General features: G+C 42.1%; 2 protein-coding genes across 11 annotated transcripts in view; one reads left to right on the forward strand and one right to left on the reverse strand.

Annotated features, from left to right (window-relative positions):
* The window catches only part of KATNIP (katanin interacting protein), a 202,281-nt gene extending 194,577 nt beyond the window's left edge, over positions 1-7,704 (reverse strand). For 8 of the 10 annotated variants that reach the window (XR_013814939.1, XM_079796325.1, XM_079796323.1 and 5 more), the window contains exon 1: positions 7,661-7,695. Coding sequence is in view for 8 of the 10 variants with exons in the window: in XM_079796325.1 (XP_079652451.1) it covers positions 7,661-7,667 (7 nt within the window). In the remaining 2 variants the exon portion in view is untranslated. Of the gene's footprint in view, positions 1-7,660 lie in introns of all 10 variants that reach the window. The other 2 variants (XM_079796318.1, XM_079796321.1) reach the window with 2 other exon arrangements.
* Positions 7,705-7,907: 203 nt separating this feature from the next.
* The window catches only part of GTF3C1 (general transcription factor IIIC subunit 1), a 92,591-nt gene continuing 87,155 nt past the window's right edge, over positions 7,908-13,343 (forward strand). Inside the window, exon 1 of the mRNA XM_079791635.1 lies at positions 7,908-8,169. Coding sequence (XP_079647761.1) covers positions 7,949-8,169 — 221 coding nt within the window. The 5' untranslated portion in view covers positions 7,908-7,948. The remainder of the gene's footprint in view (positions 8,170-13,343) is intronic.

A 13,343-nucleotide genomic window follows, 5' to 3' on the forward strand; every position in this document is an offset into this window, starting at 1 on the left:
AGCGAGATCAGGCCAGCAGGGGAGGGCAGTTGGGGGCAACCAGGCCTGCAGGGGAGGGCAGTTGGGGGCAAGATCAGGCAGGCAAAGGCAGTTGGGGGCATGATCAGGCCGGCAGGGGAGGGCAGTTAGGGGTGATCAAGGCAGGCAGATAGGTGAGCAGTTAAGAGCCAGCTGTTCCAGATTACGAGAGGGATGTCCAATTGGAGAGGGTGCAGGCTAGGCTAAGGGAACCCTCCCCCCCACACACCATGCACAAATTTCATGCAACGGGCCACTAGTTTATGATAAAACCCTCAGAACTGGGAACAGAGGGAAGATACTTCAATATAATGAAGGTCATATATGACCCACAGCCAACATCATACTCTCAATGGGCAAAAAAACAACAAGTGTTTCCTTAATATTAGGAACAAGACAGAGATGTATGCTTTCACTACTCTTATTCAACATAGTCCTAGAAATCCTAACCACAGCCATCAGACAAGAAGAAATTAAAGGCATCTAAATTGGGAAGGAAGAAATAAAACTGTCATTATTTGCAGTTGACATGATATTATATACAGAAAACCCTAAAGATCCCACAAAACTACTACTAGAACTGATAAATGAATTAAGTAGAGAGATACAAAATAAATATCCAGAAATCATTTTTATACACCAATAATGGACTATCGGAAAGGGAAACTAAGAAAACAATCCCATTACAATTGCTTCAAAAAGAATAAAATACCTACGAATAAATTTAACCAAGGATGTAAAAGACACTGAAGAAAAAGAGTGAAGATACAAATAAATGGAAGCCTATACCATGTTCATGGGTAGGAAGAATTAATATCATAAAAATGTTTACTCCACCCAAAGCAATTTATAGATAGATTCAACACAATTCCTATCAAGATATCAATGGCGTATTTCACAGAACTAGAATAAATATTCCAACAATTTACATGGAACCACAAAAGACCTTGAATAGCCACAGTAATATTGAGAAAGAGGAATACAATTGGAGGAATCACATTATCTGGTATCAAACTATACTACAAGGCCATAATAATCAAAATAGTATGGTATTGGCATAAAAACAGATGTATAGATCAATGGAACAAAATAGAGAGCCCAGAAATAAACCCACAACTTTATGGTCAATTAATATTTGACAAAGGAGGCAAAAACATACATCAAACAACAGAATAAACTTCAAATGGATTAAAGACTGAAATGTTAGGCTCAAAACCATAAAAATCCTAGAAGAAAACATAGGAAGTAAAATCTCAGACATTTCTCACAGCAATATTTTTTCTGAAATATCTCCTTGAGGCAAGGGAAACAAAAGAAAAAATAAACAGATGGGACTACATCAAACTAAAAAGTTTTTGTACAGCAAAGGAAATCATCAACAAAATGAAACGATGACCCACAGAACGGGAGAACATATTTGGCAATGATACATGTGATAAGGGGTTAATTTCCAAAATTTATAAAGAACATATAAACTCAATACCAAAAAAAAAAATCTAATTTAAAAATGGGCAAAGGCCCTGAATAAGCACTTCTCCAAAGAGGACATATATATAGATGGCCAGTAGACATATGAAAAGATGCTCAATATCACTAAACATCAGAGAAATGCATATTAAAACCACAATGAGATATCATCTCACATCTGTGAGAATGGCTAACATCAATAAATCAACAAGTGTTGGTGAGGATATGGAGAAATGGGAACCCTCGTGCATTGTTATGGAAATCCAGATTGGTGCGGCCACTGTGGAAAGGAGTATGGAGTTACCTCAAACAATTCTGGGAATTTATCCGAAGAAACCCAAAACACTAATTTGAAAGAGTATGTATTCATTGCAGCATTATTTATAACAGCCAAGATGTGGAAAAAGCCCAAGTGCCCATCAGTAGATCAGTGGATAAAAGGCTGTGGTACTTTTACACAATGAAATACTACTCTGCCATAAAAAGGAAGTAAATCTTACCCTTTCGAACAGCATGGATGGACCTGTACAGCATTATACTAAGTGAAATAAGCCAGTCAGAGAAAGGCAAGTGCTAGAACCATATGATTTCATTCATATGTGGAATCTAATGAGGAAATTGAATAAGCAAAATAGAGACAGACTCATAGATAGCAGGCTGACAGCTTTACAGGGATGAGGGGTGTTGAAGGGCTGGAGGTAGTGGTAAAGGGATATATATATACACATATATATACATATACATACATATATATATGTATATATATATATATACATACACATACACATACATACATATATATATAAAGCATAATATGCTAATTAGACTGGACAGCTGAACGACCTTCCGGACGACCTTCCAGACGAAGCCGGGGCTGCGAGGGCCGAGGCAAGCCGCTGTGGCGGTGAGGGCCGAGCCCCTTGTATGAATTTTGTGCACCGGGCCTCCAGTATATATATAAAAGCCTAAGCGACCATTACAACCGAACAACCGGAACAACTAGTCGACCAGTTGCTATGATGTACACTGACCACTAGGGGGCAGATGTTGAAAGCAGGAGCTGCCCACTGGTGGTCAGTGCACTCCCACAGCAGGAGCACAGCTCAGCTGACGGACCCATCCAGGCAGCCCACCAGCCTGGCAGCAGCCACTCACTCCCTCAGTAGTCCTGCAGGTCCAATCTCCGAAGAATGGGCCATGCACCAACAGACCAGTACTGCTGGCGTCTGGAAGTTGGCCTTGGGGACAGTGGCTGTTTCCCCTCCCTAGACGCTCGGCAAGGAAGAAAAAGCTAAAGGAGTTCATCACCACCAAACCAGTATTATATGAAATGCTGAAGAGTAGTCTTTAAGAAGAGGAAGAAGAAGAAGAAGGTAAAGATAAAAATTATGGACAACAAATACATATCTATCAACAAGTGAATCTAAAAATCAAGTGAATAAAAAACCTGACGAACAGAATAAACTGGTGAATATAATAGAATCAGGGGCATAGAAAGGGAGTGGACTGACAATTCTCGGGGGGAGGGGGTGCGGGGGGGACGGGAAGAGATTGGACAAAAATCTTACACCTATGGATGAGGACAGTGGGGTGGGAGTGGGTAAGGGCATAGGGTGGAGTGGGAATCAGGTGGAGGGGAGCTATGGGGGGAAAAAGAGGAACAATTGTAATAATCGGAACAATAAAGATTTATTTTTTAAAAAATGCCAATGGCATATTTCACAGACCTAGAACAAACTCTCTAAAAATTCATACGGAATAAAAAAAAAAAAAAAGACCCTGAATAGCCACAGCAACCCTGAGAAAGAAGAACAAAGTTGGAGGGATCACAGTACCAGCTATCAAGCTATATTACAAAGCCACTGTTCTCAAAACAACCTGATACTGGCACAAGAACAGGCATATAGACCAATGGAACAGAACAGAGAACCCAGAAATCGACCCAAGCCATTATGCTCAATTAATATTTGACAAAGGAGGCAAGAGCATACAATGGAGTCAAGACAGTTTCTTCTATAAATTGTGTTGGAAAAATGGGACAGATATATGCAAAAAAAAAAAAAAAAAAGAAAGAAAGAAACTAGACCACCAACTTACACCATACACAAAAATAAAAATGGATAAAGGACTTAAATGTTAAGAGGGGAAACCTAAAAATCTTAGAAGAACCCACAGGCAGCAAAATATCAGACATATGTAGTAGCAATATCTTTACCGATACAGCTCCTAGGACAATAGAAAACTAAAAAGAATATAAACAAATGGGACTACATCAAAATAAAAAGCTCCTGCACAGCAAAAGAAACATCAACAAAACAACAAGAAAGCCCACTGCATGGGAGAACATATTTGCCAATGTTATCTCCAATAAGGGTCTAATCTCAAAAATTTATAGGGAACTCAAACATCTTAACAAAAGGAAGATAAACAACCCCATCAAAAAATGGGCAAAGGATTTAAATAGACACCTTTCAAAAGTGGACATACAGAAGACCAAGAGACATATGAAAACATGCCCAAAGTCACTATCATCTGAGAGATGCAAATCAAAACGACAATGAGGTACCATCTCACACCTGTCAGAATGGCTATCAGCAACAAATCAACAAATGACAAGTGCTGGTGAGGATGTGGAGAAAAAGGAACCCTTCTTCACTGCTGGTGGGAATGCAGACTGGTGCAGCCATTATGGAAAACAGTATGAAATTTCCTCAAAAAATTAAAAGTGCAACTTCCATTTGACCCAGTAATACCACTTCTAGGACAATATCCCTAGAAAACAAAAACACCAATCAGAAAGGATATATGCACCCCTATGTTCATAGCAGCACAATTCACCATAGCTAAGATTTGGAAACAGCCTAAGTGCCCATCAGCAGATGAACGGATTAAAAAACTGTGGTACATCTACACAATGGAATACTATGCTGTTGTAAAAAAGAAAGAACTCTTACCATTCTCAACAGCATGGATGGACCTGCAGAGCATTATGCTAAGCGAAATAAGCCAGTGGGAGAAAGATAAATATCACATGATCTCACTCATTTGTGGAACATAATGAACAAAAATAGATCCAGAGACAGAGAAGCATCCAACAGACCATCAAACCTCAGAGAGAGGGCAGGGGAGAATTGGGGGAGGGAGGTGTAAGAGATCAACCAAAGGATTTGTATGCATGCATATAAGCATAACCAATGGACACAGACACTAGGTGAGGGCATGTGCTGGGGGGTGGGAGTGCCGGGGAGAGGTCAACAGGGGAAAAAGGAGTCATGTGTAATAATTTAAACAATAAAGAATTAAAGGGGGGAAAAAAGAATAGACAAGCTATAGTTATTCAGATTTGGGTGGTTTAGCAAACACTTTTTCAAATACAAAAGTAAACCTTTCACTTCAGGGAAACAACTGACAATATCTGTTGCTAATGATAAAATTCAAGCTTTCAAGTGTAAACAAATAGAAAGCTTGTTTGTTTAATAGCTTGAGTTTAGTAGCATCCCAACAGTTAAACTCTTTTTACAAAAATGAGATAGGTGGTGATATTAACGAATGTACTTTTTCTGATATTACATAATAACTAGAGGCCCAGTGCACGAAACTCGTGCACTGGGGGGTGGGGGGTCCCTCAGCCTGGCCTGCACCCTCTCTCAGTCCGGGACCCCTCACTCCTTACCGCCCACCTGCTCACTGCTCCTTACCTCTCAGCTCGCTGCTCCTTAGAGCTGCCACGGAGGTGGGAGAGGCTCCCACCACCGCCTCCTGAGCTCACCAGCCATGAGCCCAGCTTCTGGCTGAGCTGTGCTCCCCCACTGACCACCAAGGGGCAGCTCCTGCATTGAGCGTCTGCCCCCTGGTGGTCAGTGTGCATCATAGTGACCAGTGGTTCCACTGGTCATTCTGCTGTTCGGATGATTTGCATATTAAGCTTTTATTAAATAGGACAGGGGTCCTCAAACTTTTTAAACAGGAGGCCAGTTCACTGTCCCTCAGACCGTTGGAGGGCCGGACTATAGTTTAAAAAAAACCTATGAACAAATTCCTATGCACACTGCACATATCTTATTTTGAAGTAAAAAAACAAAACGGCAAAAACACCCGCATGTGGCCCGCGGGCCGTAGTTTGAGGATGCCTGAGATAGGATATGCCATTTTATACTGTGTAATGAGATTTCCAACGACAACATTTGGAAGAATTGCATAAATCACCGAAGTAACATTTTCCAAATGACCAATGCCTAAGTTATAAAATCATACATGGGTAAAATATCCAATGGAAAAGCAAGATAGACAAGTGGATTTTAATGTAACAGAGCACAAAAGAGTTAACCAGAAAAGGCAATTAAAATATTCCGTTACCACTGTATATCTGTGTGACACCTGATTTTTTCATATACTAGCACATCAGATAAAATAACAGCACAACAGTCTGGTTGCTGAAGCCAAAATGAGAGTCTAGCTATTTTCTTTTTCTTTTTTTAAAAACATGTTTTTATTGATTTTAGAGAGAGAGAAGGGAGAGGGAGAGAGAAACATTGATGTGAGAGAAACATAGATCAGCTGCCTCCCACATGAACCCAAATTGGGGATCAAGCCCAAAACCCAGGCATGTTCCCTGAAGGGGAATCGAACTGGAGACCCCTCCGTGCACAGAACGATGCTCAATCAACAGAGCCACACCGGCCCTGGCAAGAGTCTAGCTATTTTCTGTTAAACCAGATATTGGAGAAATTTGGAGAAATGTAAAATAATTCCACTATTCCTACTAATTGGGGGGGGGGGGGGAATATAGCTGTTTTTAACTAAAGGTATTATTATATTCAGAAGTAATGGGTTATTTTTAAATTAATTGTTTTAAGATTTTCTCAACTTTAATTTCTGATATGTTAAAGAGCATAGATATACATAAACAAAGCTCTTTTGAGGTAACAGTATAAAGGCATCCTGAGACCAAAAAGATTTGATGATTGTTCTATAGCAATATTATACTGACCTTTCCACAGGGCAAGTTAGCAAATGACATTTTATACTACCTCTGAAGTACAAAGGGCAAAGATGTTTTAAGCACATAACAGACTGTTAATTAAATTTTTTCCACACTGTATTAAGTAGGTATCACAAAGGAACCAATTCACCAGAAGAGAGGGGCGGTGGTAAAATGAGAAAAACGATCTGGATTCCAGCACAGACCCTACTAGTCTCTCCAGACATTAGCCTTCCCATCTACAAAATGAGAATACCAGCATAGCCTATTTTTAGACTGCTTCCAATGGTCAATTCCAAGATTCTAATCAGGGACCCCTAAATGGTGGCCCACAGCTTGCATCTGGCCTTCAGATGGGTTGGCCCTCATGGTGTTGTGAGAGGTGCCCCAAAAAAGTAATTGGCAGTAGCTGAGTGAGAAGCCTCCCTTTCAGACGGATTGATTTTCAGTCACAGCCCATTCCAGCCCACTGGGCTTGCCCTTGCAAACACCTGCATTTGCAGCATCTGGAATGGAGGGTCTCTAAAGCTCCATCCAAACCTCAAACTCCACAGTTCAGCTCCAGAGACAGTGTCTGTCTGGGTTCCTTTCTCACTCTGCCACTTGCTGGCTGGCTGGACGGGGGCAAGTTATTTAACTTCTGTGAGCTTCAGTTCCCTCGTTTGCAAAGTGGGATGACAACACTCAAAGGGCTATGATGAAGCTTCGCGAGGTGTTGCTTGACAGCACTAACGGAGTTCCTGGCTCTGAACAGTACTAATTATTACCATCGAGGCACGGAAGAGAGTATTCCCTAGTCTCCGCCCACCCCTCCCAGACCAAGTCCCGTTTTCCAGCAGGTTGACTGCACGCCCCAAGAGGTTTGCCGCCACACCGACTCCCATATCCCACAGATCCACATCCTAGGACACACAAGAGCCTCCTCAGACGTTTCCTTCTTTCCCTACCCAGACCCCGTCACTGAGCCCCGGCCAGTACCGGGTTCCTACACGACCACAGCTCGACAGAGGCAAACACTGACCACTCCCCCAGCCTCTCCTCCCCATCCCGGACCACTAAGGCTTCCTTCCCCTCAGACCCGAGACCAGCTTGGCATTCTGCCCCCGGGGGAGGGGGGGCGCTGGGAGAAGGGAAGCCTGAGGAGAGATGGGAGAATAACTCCTCGACCTCCCGGAGGAGCCAACGAACACTCACCGTCCATCCCTAGAGGCGGTGGTTCCGGGTGCTCAAACCGGAAGCGGCCTCTGCACTGTTTGCAGTTCCCCTGGTTACTGCGGGTTTGCGGACCAATGGCGGCGGAGCTTCGCTGGCTGAGCCCGCCCTCCAAAGGGATGACGTTACGTAGGCGCTCTGAAACTCCTCCTCCGATCGCGGGGTCCGACCCGCCTCCGGAGTGGCCCACCGTCGTGCGCAGGCGCGCTGGACCGGGGTCCTCGGCGGCGCAGTGCGCAGGCGCCCCGGGCGCTACTAACTGAAGTAGCAATGGACGCGCTGGAGTCGTTGTTGGACGAGGTGGCCCTGGAGGGGCTTGATGGCCTGTGTCTGCCCGCGCTGTGGAGCCGCCTGGAGACGCGCGTGCCGCCCTTCCCGCTGCCTTTGGAGCCCTACACGCAGGAGTTTCTATGGAGGGCCCTCGCCACGCACCCGGGCATCAGCTTTTATGTGGAGCCTCGGGAGCGACCCGACCTCCAGCTGCAGGACCGGTCAGCGGCTCGGCCTGGCGGGCTCGGGCGGTCGGGCGGGCGGGCAGGCCCAGAGCCGGGGTCCGATGGAGCCAGAGGGGAACAGGTTCTGATGGAAGGAAGGTGGAGAAAGGAGTGGAGCCGTCGGAGAACCGGGGGTCAAATGGGGGTGGGAGCTCTGTGTGAAGCTGATTTGGGGTCCCTCAAGCCTGGCGGGGCCCCTGCGTCTGATGGAGTTGGGGGGCATGGTCTGATGGATGTGGGAGTCGTCTGCTGATGTCCCATTATATCCGTGTGTAAGTTTGGGGTGAAGGTGAGCAAGACTGGGGGATATTATTCAAGCTTCAGAGAGTATTTCTTCTAGAGTGGAGGGTAGGATTGGAGTGGGAAAGCAGTTCAGGCCAAGACCAGAGTCAGGTCCTGGCGGGTAGCTCAGTGGGATAAAGCGTCGTCCCCGTATGCCCCTGCCAGGGCACATACAAGAATCAACCGATGCATAAATAAGTGGAACAACAAACCTCTCTCTCTCCCTTCCTTCCTTTCTTTCTAAAGTCAATAATTTTTTTAAAACACTGGAGACAGGAGAAATGAGATCTGTATAACAAGCTTAGCAATAATAATAATAATAGCTAGAATTTATTGAGTGCTTATTATTGGCCTGGCACTATTCTAAGACCATGTTGTGGGAGCTTCAGGAAATTGAACCCAACTTCATCCTCACAGTGACTCTATGAGGTGGGTGCTGTTACCTTCCCCATTTTGCAGAAGAGTTAAGGAAGAGAAAATAAGTAAATAAGCTGTCCAGTTAGGGAGATTGTAAGTGACTGTGTGTTGATTTGAACGCAGGCCATCTGTCTTCAGAGTCTTTGCTCTTAAACCATGTTGTGAGGAAGAGGAGAGGTTGCAAGAGGCAGTACTGTCCAAAACAAGACTTGGGTTTAGTTGGCCAGTTGGCAGAGTATTCTGAACAGAGAACAGCAGATGTGGAAGCCTGGAGGAAGAGAAATGAGTTGTTTGGTGGAAGTGTAGAACTGGAGGGAGGGAATGAAGAATAGAGTTGACACTTAAATGTATGCTTATTGTGAGCTGGGACTGTTCTAAGATCCTGACATATAGCAAGTTAGTTTTTACAACAACCTTAAGAGGTAGGTATTATTATCCTTATTTTCCTGAAGAGAAATTGGAAGTATCAAAGAGGTGAAGTGACTTGTTCAAGGCCATCAACTACTGAGGGCATAACTCAGAATTTGATTACAAGAAGCTTGGGTACAAAAAAATACTCTGTCCTTATTAACCAAATTGGACTGGAGTAGTAATCAAAGGTGTTTTCAGCCCTTAAAGAGTTGATCCTTTACCAAAGGACAGTTGGAAGCCTCTGAAGGGAGGGTTAGATTAGGCGCAACGAGGGAAGTTGAGAGGTTTTTAGTAATCCAATCATGAACAACCAGTTATGGTTTAGTTTACCATAGTGGGGTTGAGAATGAAGAGATGAGGCAGAAGAATCAAGAACATTTGATGACTTACTGGATGTGGGGTAAAAGGAAAAGTGGGAATCAAGGATGATGAACCTCCTGTTCCTGATTTGTGGGCACCTGGGTGAATACTGATGCGCCCTTCACTGAGGTAGGGAACAGAAGAGCAGCACAGTGGTTGAGTTTGGGGGGAGGTGGGAAAGGTGTTGAATATACTCTGAGACACATTGTGTTTGAGATTCCTTTCGGTTATGCAAGTGGAGATTCTGTTTAGTAAACACCTGGCTTCAAAGGAGTGAAAGCAGGTCAGAGGGGGAGGGACTAAGCTAGGCATGTGGAGTCATCCCATATGGCTAGTAATTAAAGCTGTTGGCTAGGATCATCCATAAGAGAGAGCGTAGTGGGATTAGAAGCCTTAAAACATGGCCCTCGGGTACACCTACATTTATTTATTTATTTATTTATTTATTTATTTATTTATGTGTGTGTGTATTTATTTTTCTGGCAGACAGGGTAATAAAACCATAACTTTTGAGGTTATCTTGTCTACGAGAGAAATCTACAAGTTAATGTGTAACTTTATGGTGTCTGGGATCTAATCGAGTAGTAAATAGCAAGTTTATTTATTACTTTTTAAATTATTGTTGAAAGTATTACATATATTCCTCTTTATCCCCCCATTAACCCCCTCCAGCCCACCCCCACTCCCCACCCCAGGCTCTCACTGCCCATTGTCTGTGTCCATGGGACATGCATATATGCATACAAGGTCTTTGTTTGATAATCTCCTACCCACCCACCCTCCCCCACCCCTTCCCTCAGAGATTCCGCACTCTGTTCCATGCTTCCATGTTTCTGGATCCACACCGTTCATCAGTTTATTTTGTTACTTAGACTCCACATATGAGTAAGATCATGTGATACTTGTCTTTCTCTGACTGACTTATTTCACTTAGCATGATACTCTCCAGGTCTCACCATGCTGTCTCAAAGGGTAAGAGATCCCTCTTTTTTACTGCTGCATAGTATTCCATGGTATAAATGTACCACAGCTTTTTTATCCACTCCTCTACTGATGGGCACTTGAGCTTTTTCCAGATCTTAGCTATTGTAAATTGTGCTAGTGTGAACATAGGGGTGCATACATTCTTTCTGATTGGTATTTTGGGTTTCTTAGGATAGATTCTTAGAAGTGGGATCATTGGGTCAAATGATAGTTCCCTATTTAATTTTTGAGGAAACTCCATACTGTTTTCCATAATGGCTACACCAGTCTGCATTCCCACCAGCAGTGTACTATGATTCCCTTTTCTCCATATCCTCACCAGCACTTGTCATTTGTTGATTTGTTGATGGTAGCCATTCTGACAGGTGTGAGGTGATACCTCATTGTCGTTTTAATTTGCATCTCTCTGATGATCCATGACTTTGAGCATTTTTTCATATGTCTTTTGGCCATCTATATGTCCTCTTTGGAGAAGTGTCTATTTAGGTCCTTTGCCCATTTTTTAATTGGATTGTTTGTCTTCCTTCTGTTAAGTTGTATGAGTTCCTTATATATTTAGGATATTAACCCTTTATTAGATGCATCCTTGCCAAATATGTTCCCATATAGTGGACTCCCTTTTCATTTTGTTGATGGTTTCTTTTGCTGGGCAGAAGCTCTTTATTTTGATATAGTCCCATTTGTTTATTTTCTCCTTAGTTTTCTTTGCCCTAGGACAGTGGTTGGCAAACTCATTAGTCAACAGAGCCAAATATCAACAGTACAACGATTGAAATTTCTTTTGAGAGCCAAATATTTTAAACTTAAACTATATAGGTAGGTACATTGTTATTAACTTAATTAGGGTACGTGGTATTTTGTGGAAGAGCCACACTCAAGGGGCCAAAGAACCGCATGTGGCTCGCGAGCTGTGGTTTGCCGACCACTGCCCTAGGAGATATATCTGTAAACATGTTGCTACGAGAGATGTCTGAGAATTTGCTGCCTATGGTTTCTTCTAGGATTGTTATGGTTTCAGGGCTTACATTTAAGTCTTTTATCCATTTTGAGTTTATTCTTGTGTATGGTGTAAGTTAGAGGTCCAATTTCATTTTTTGCTTATATCTCTCCCAATTTTCCCAACACCATTTATTGAAGAGACTGTCTTGACTCCATTTTATGCTTTTGCCTCCTTTGTCAAATATTAATTGAGCATAATGGCTGGAGTCAATTTCTGGGGTCTCTATTCTGTTCCATTGACCTATATGCCTGTTCTTGTGCCAGTACCAGGTTGTTTTGATTACGGTGGCTTTGTAGTATAGCTTGATATCTGGTATTGTGATTCCTCCAACTTTGTTCTTCTTTCTCAAGATTGCTGTGGCTATTAGAGGTCTTTTTTGGTTCCTTATAAATGTTTGGAGTATTTGTTCTAGATCTGTGAAATATGCTGTTGATATTTTAATAGGGATTGCATTGATTCTGTAGATTGCCTTGGGTAGTATAGACATTTTAATGATGTTCATTCTACCAATCCATGAACATGGTATAATCTTCCACTTGTTTATATCTTCTACCTCTTTCTACAACATCCTATAGTTTTCCCAATACAAGTCTTTTGCCTCCTTGGTTAAGTTTATTCCTAAGTATTTAAAAAAAATTTTTTTTTGGAATGGTAAATGGAATTGCTTATTTAGTTTCTCTTTCTGAGAATTCATTATTGGTGTATAAAAAAGCCATTGATTTTGGGGTGTTCATTTTGTATCCTGCTACATCGCCAAATTCATTTTTTAAATCTAGTAGTTTTTTGGTGGAATCTTTAGGGTTTTCTATGTGTACTATCATGTCATCTGTGAATAATGAGAGTTTTACTTTCTCCTTTCCATTTTGGATGCCTTTTATTTCTTCTTCTTGTCTGATCACTGGTCTTGAACTCCCAGTACTATGTTGAATAAGAGTGATGAAAGTGGACATCCCTGTCTTTTTCCTGTTCTTAGGGGAAATAGTTTTAGTTTTTGCCCATTGAGTATGATGTTGGCTGTAGATTTGTCATATATGGCCTTTATCATGTTCAAATATGCTCCCTCTATTCCCAGTTTGCTGAGAGATTTTATCAAAAATGGGTGTTGGATTTTGTTGAATGCTTTTTCTGAGTCTATTTATACAATCATGTGATTTTTTTTTAAATTTGTTTATGTGGTGTATCATGTTTATTGATTTGCGAATATTGTACCAGCCTTGCATCCCTGGAATAAATCCCACTTGGTCATGGTGTATGATCTTTTACTAGTAAATCCCATTTGGATCCGATTTGCTAATATTCTGTTGAGGATTTTTAGCATCTAATGTTCATCAGGGATATTGGCCTTTAAGTCTCTTTCTTTGTAGTGTCTTTTATCTGGTTTTGGAATTAGGGTAATGCTGGCCTCATAAAAAGAGTTTGGAAGTGTTTCTTCCTCTTGGATTTTTTGGAATAGTTTGAAGAGTATAGGTATTAGTTCTTGTTTGAACGTTTGGTAAAACTCCCCCGTGAAGCCGTCCAGACCTGGGATTTTGTTTGCTGAGAGTTTTTTTTTATTATTACTGCTTCTATTTCATCAGTTGTTGTTGGCTTATTCAGGTTTTCTGATTCTTCCTGATTCAGTTTGGGGAGATGGTATTTTTCTAGGAATTTGTCCATTTCATCTACATTGTCCAGCTTGTTGGCATATAGTTCTTCATAGTATTTCCGTACAATTCTT

The sequence above is a fragment of the Cnephaeus nilssonii genome (assembly GCF_951640355.1).
Source record: "Cnephaeus nilssonii genome assembly, chromosome: 2".
Lineage (NCBI taxonomy): Eukaryota > Metazoa > Chordata > Mammalia > Chiroptera > Vespertilionidae > Cnephaeus > Cnephaeus nilssonii.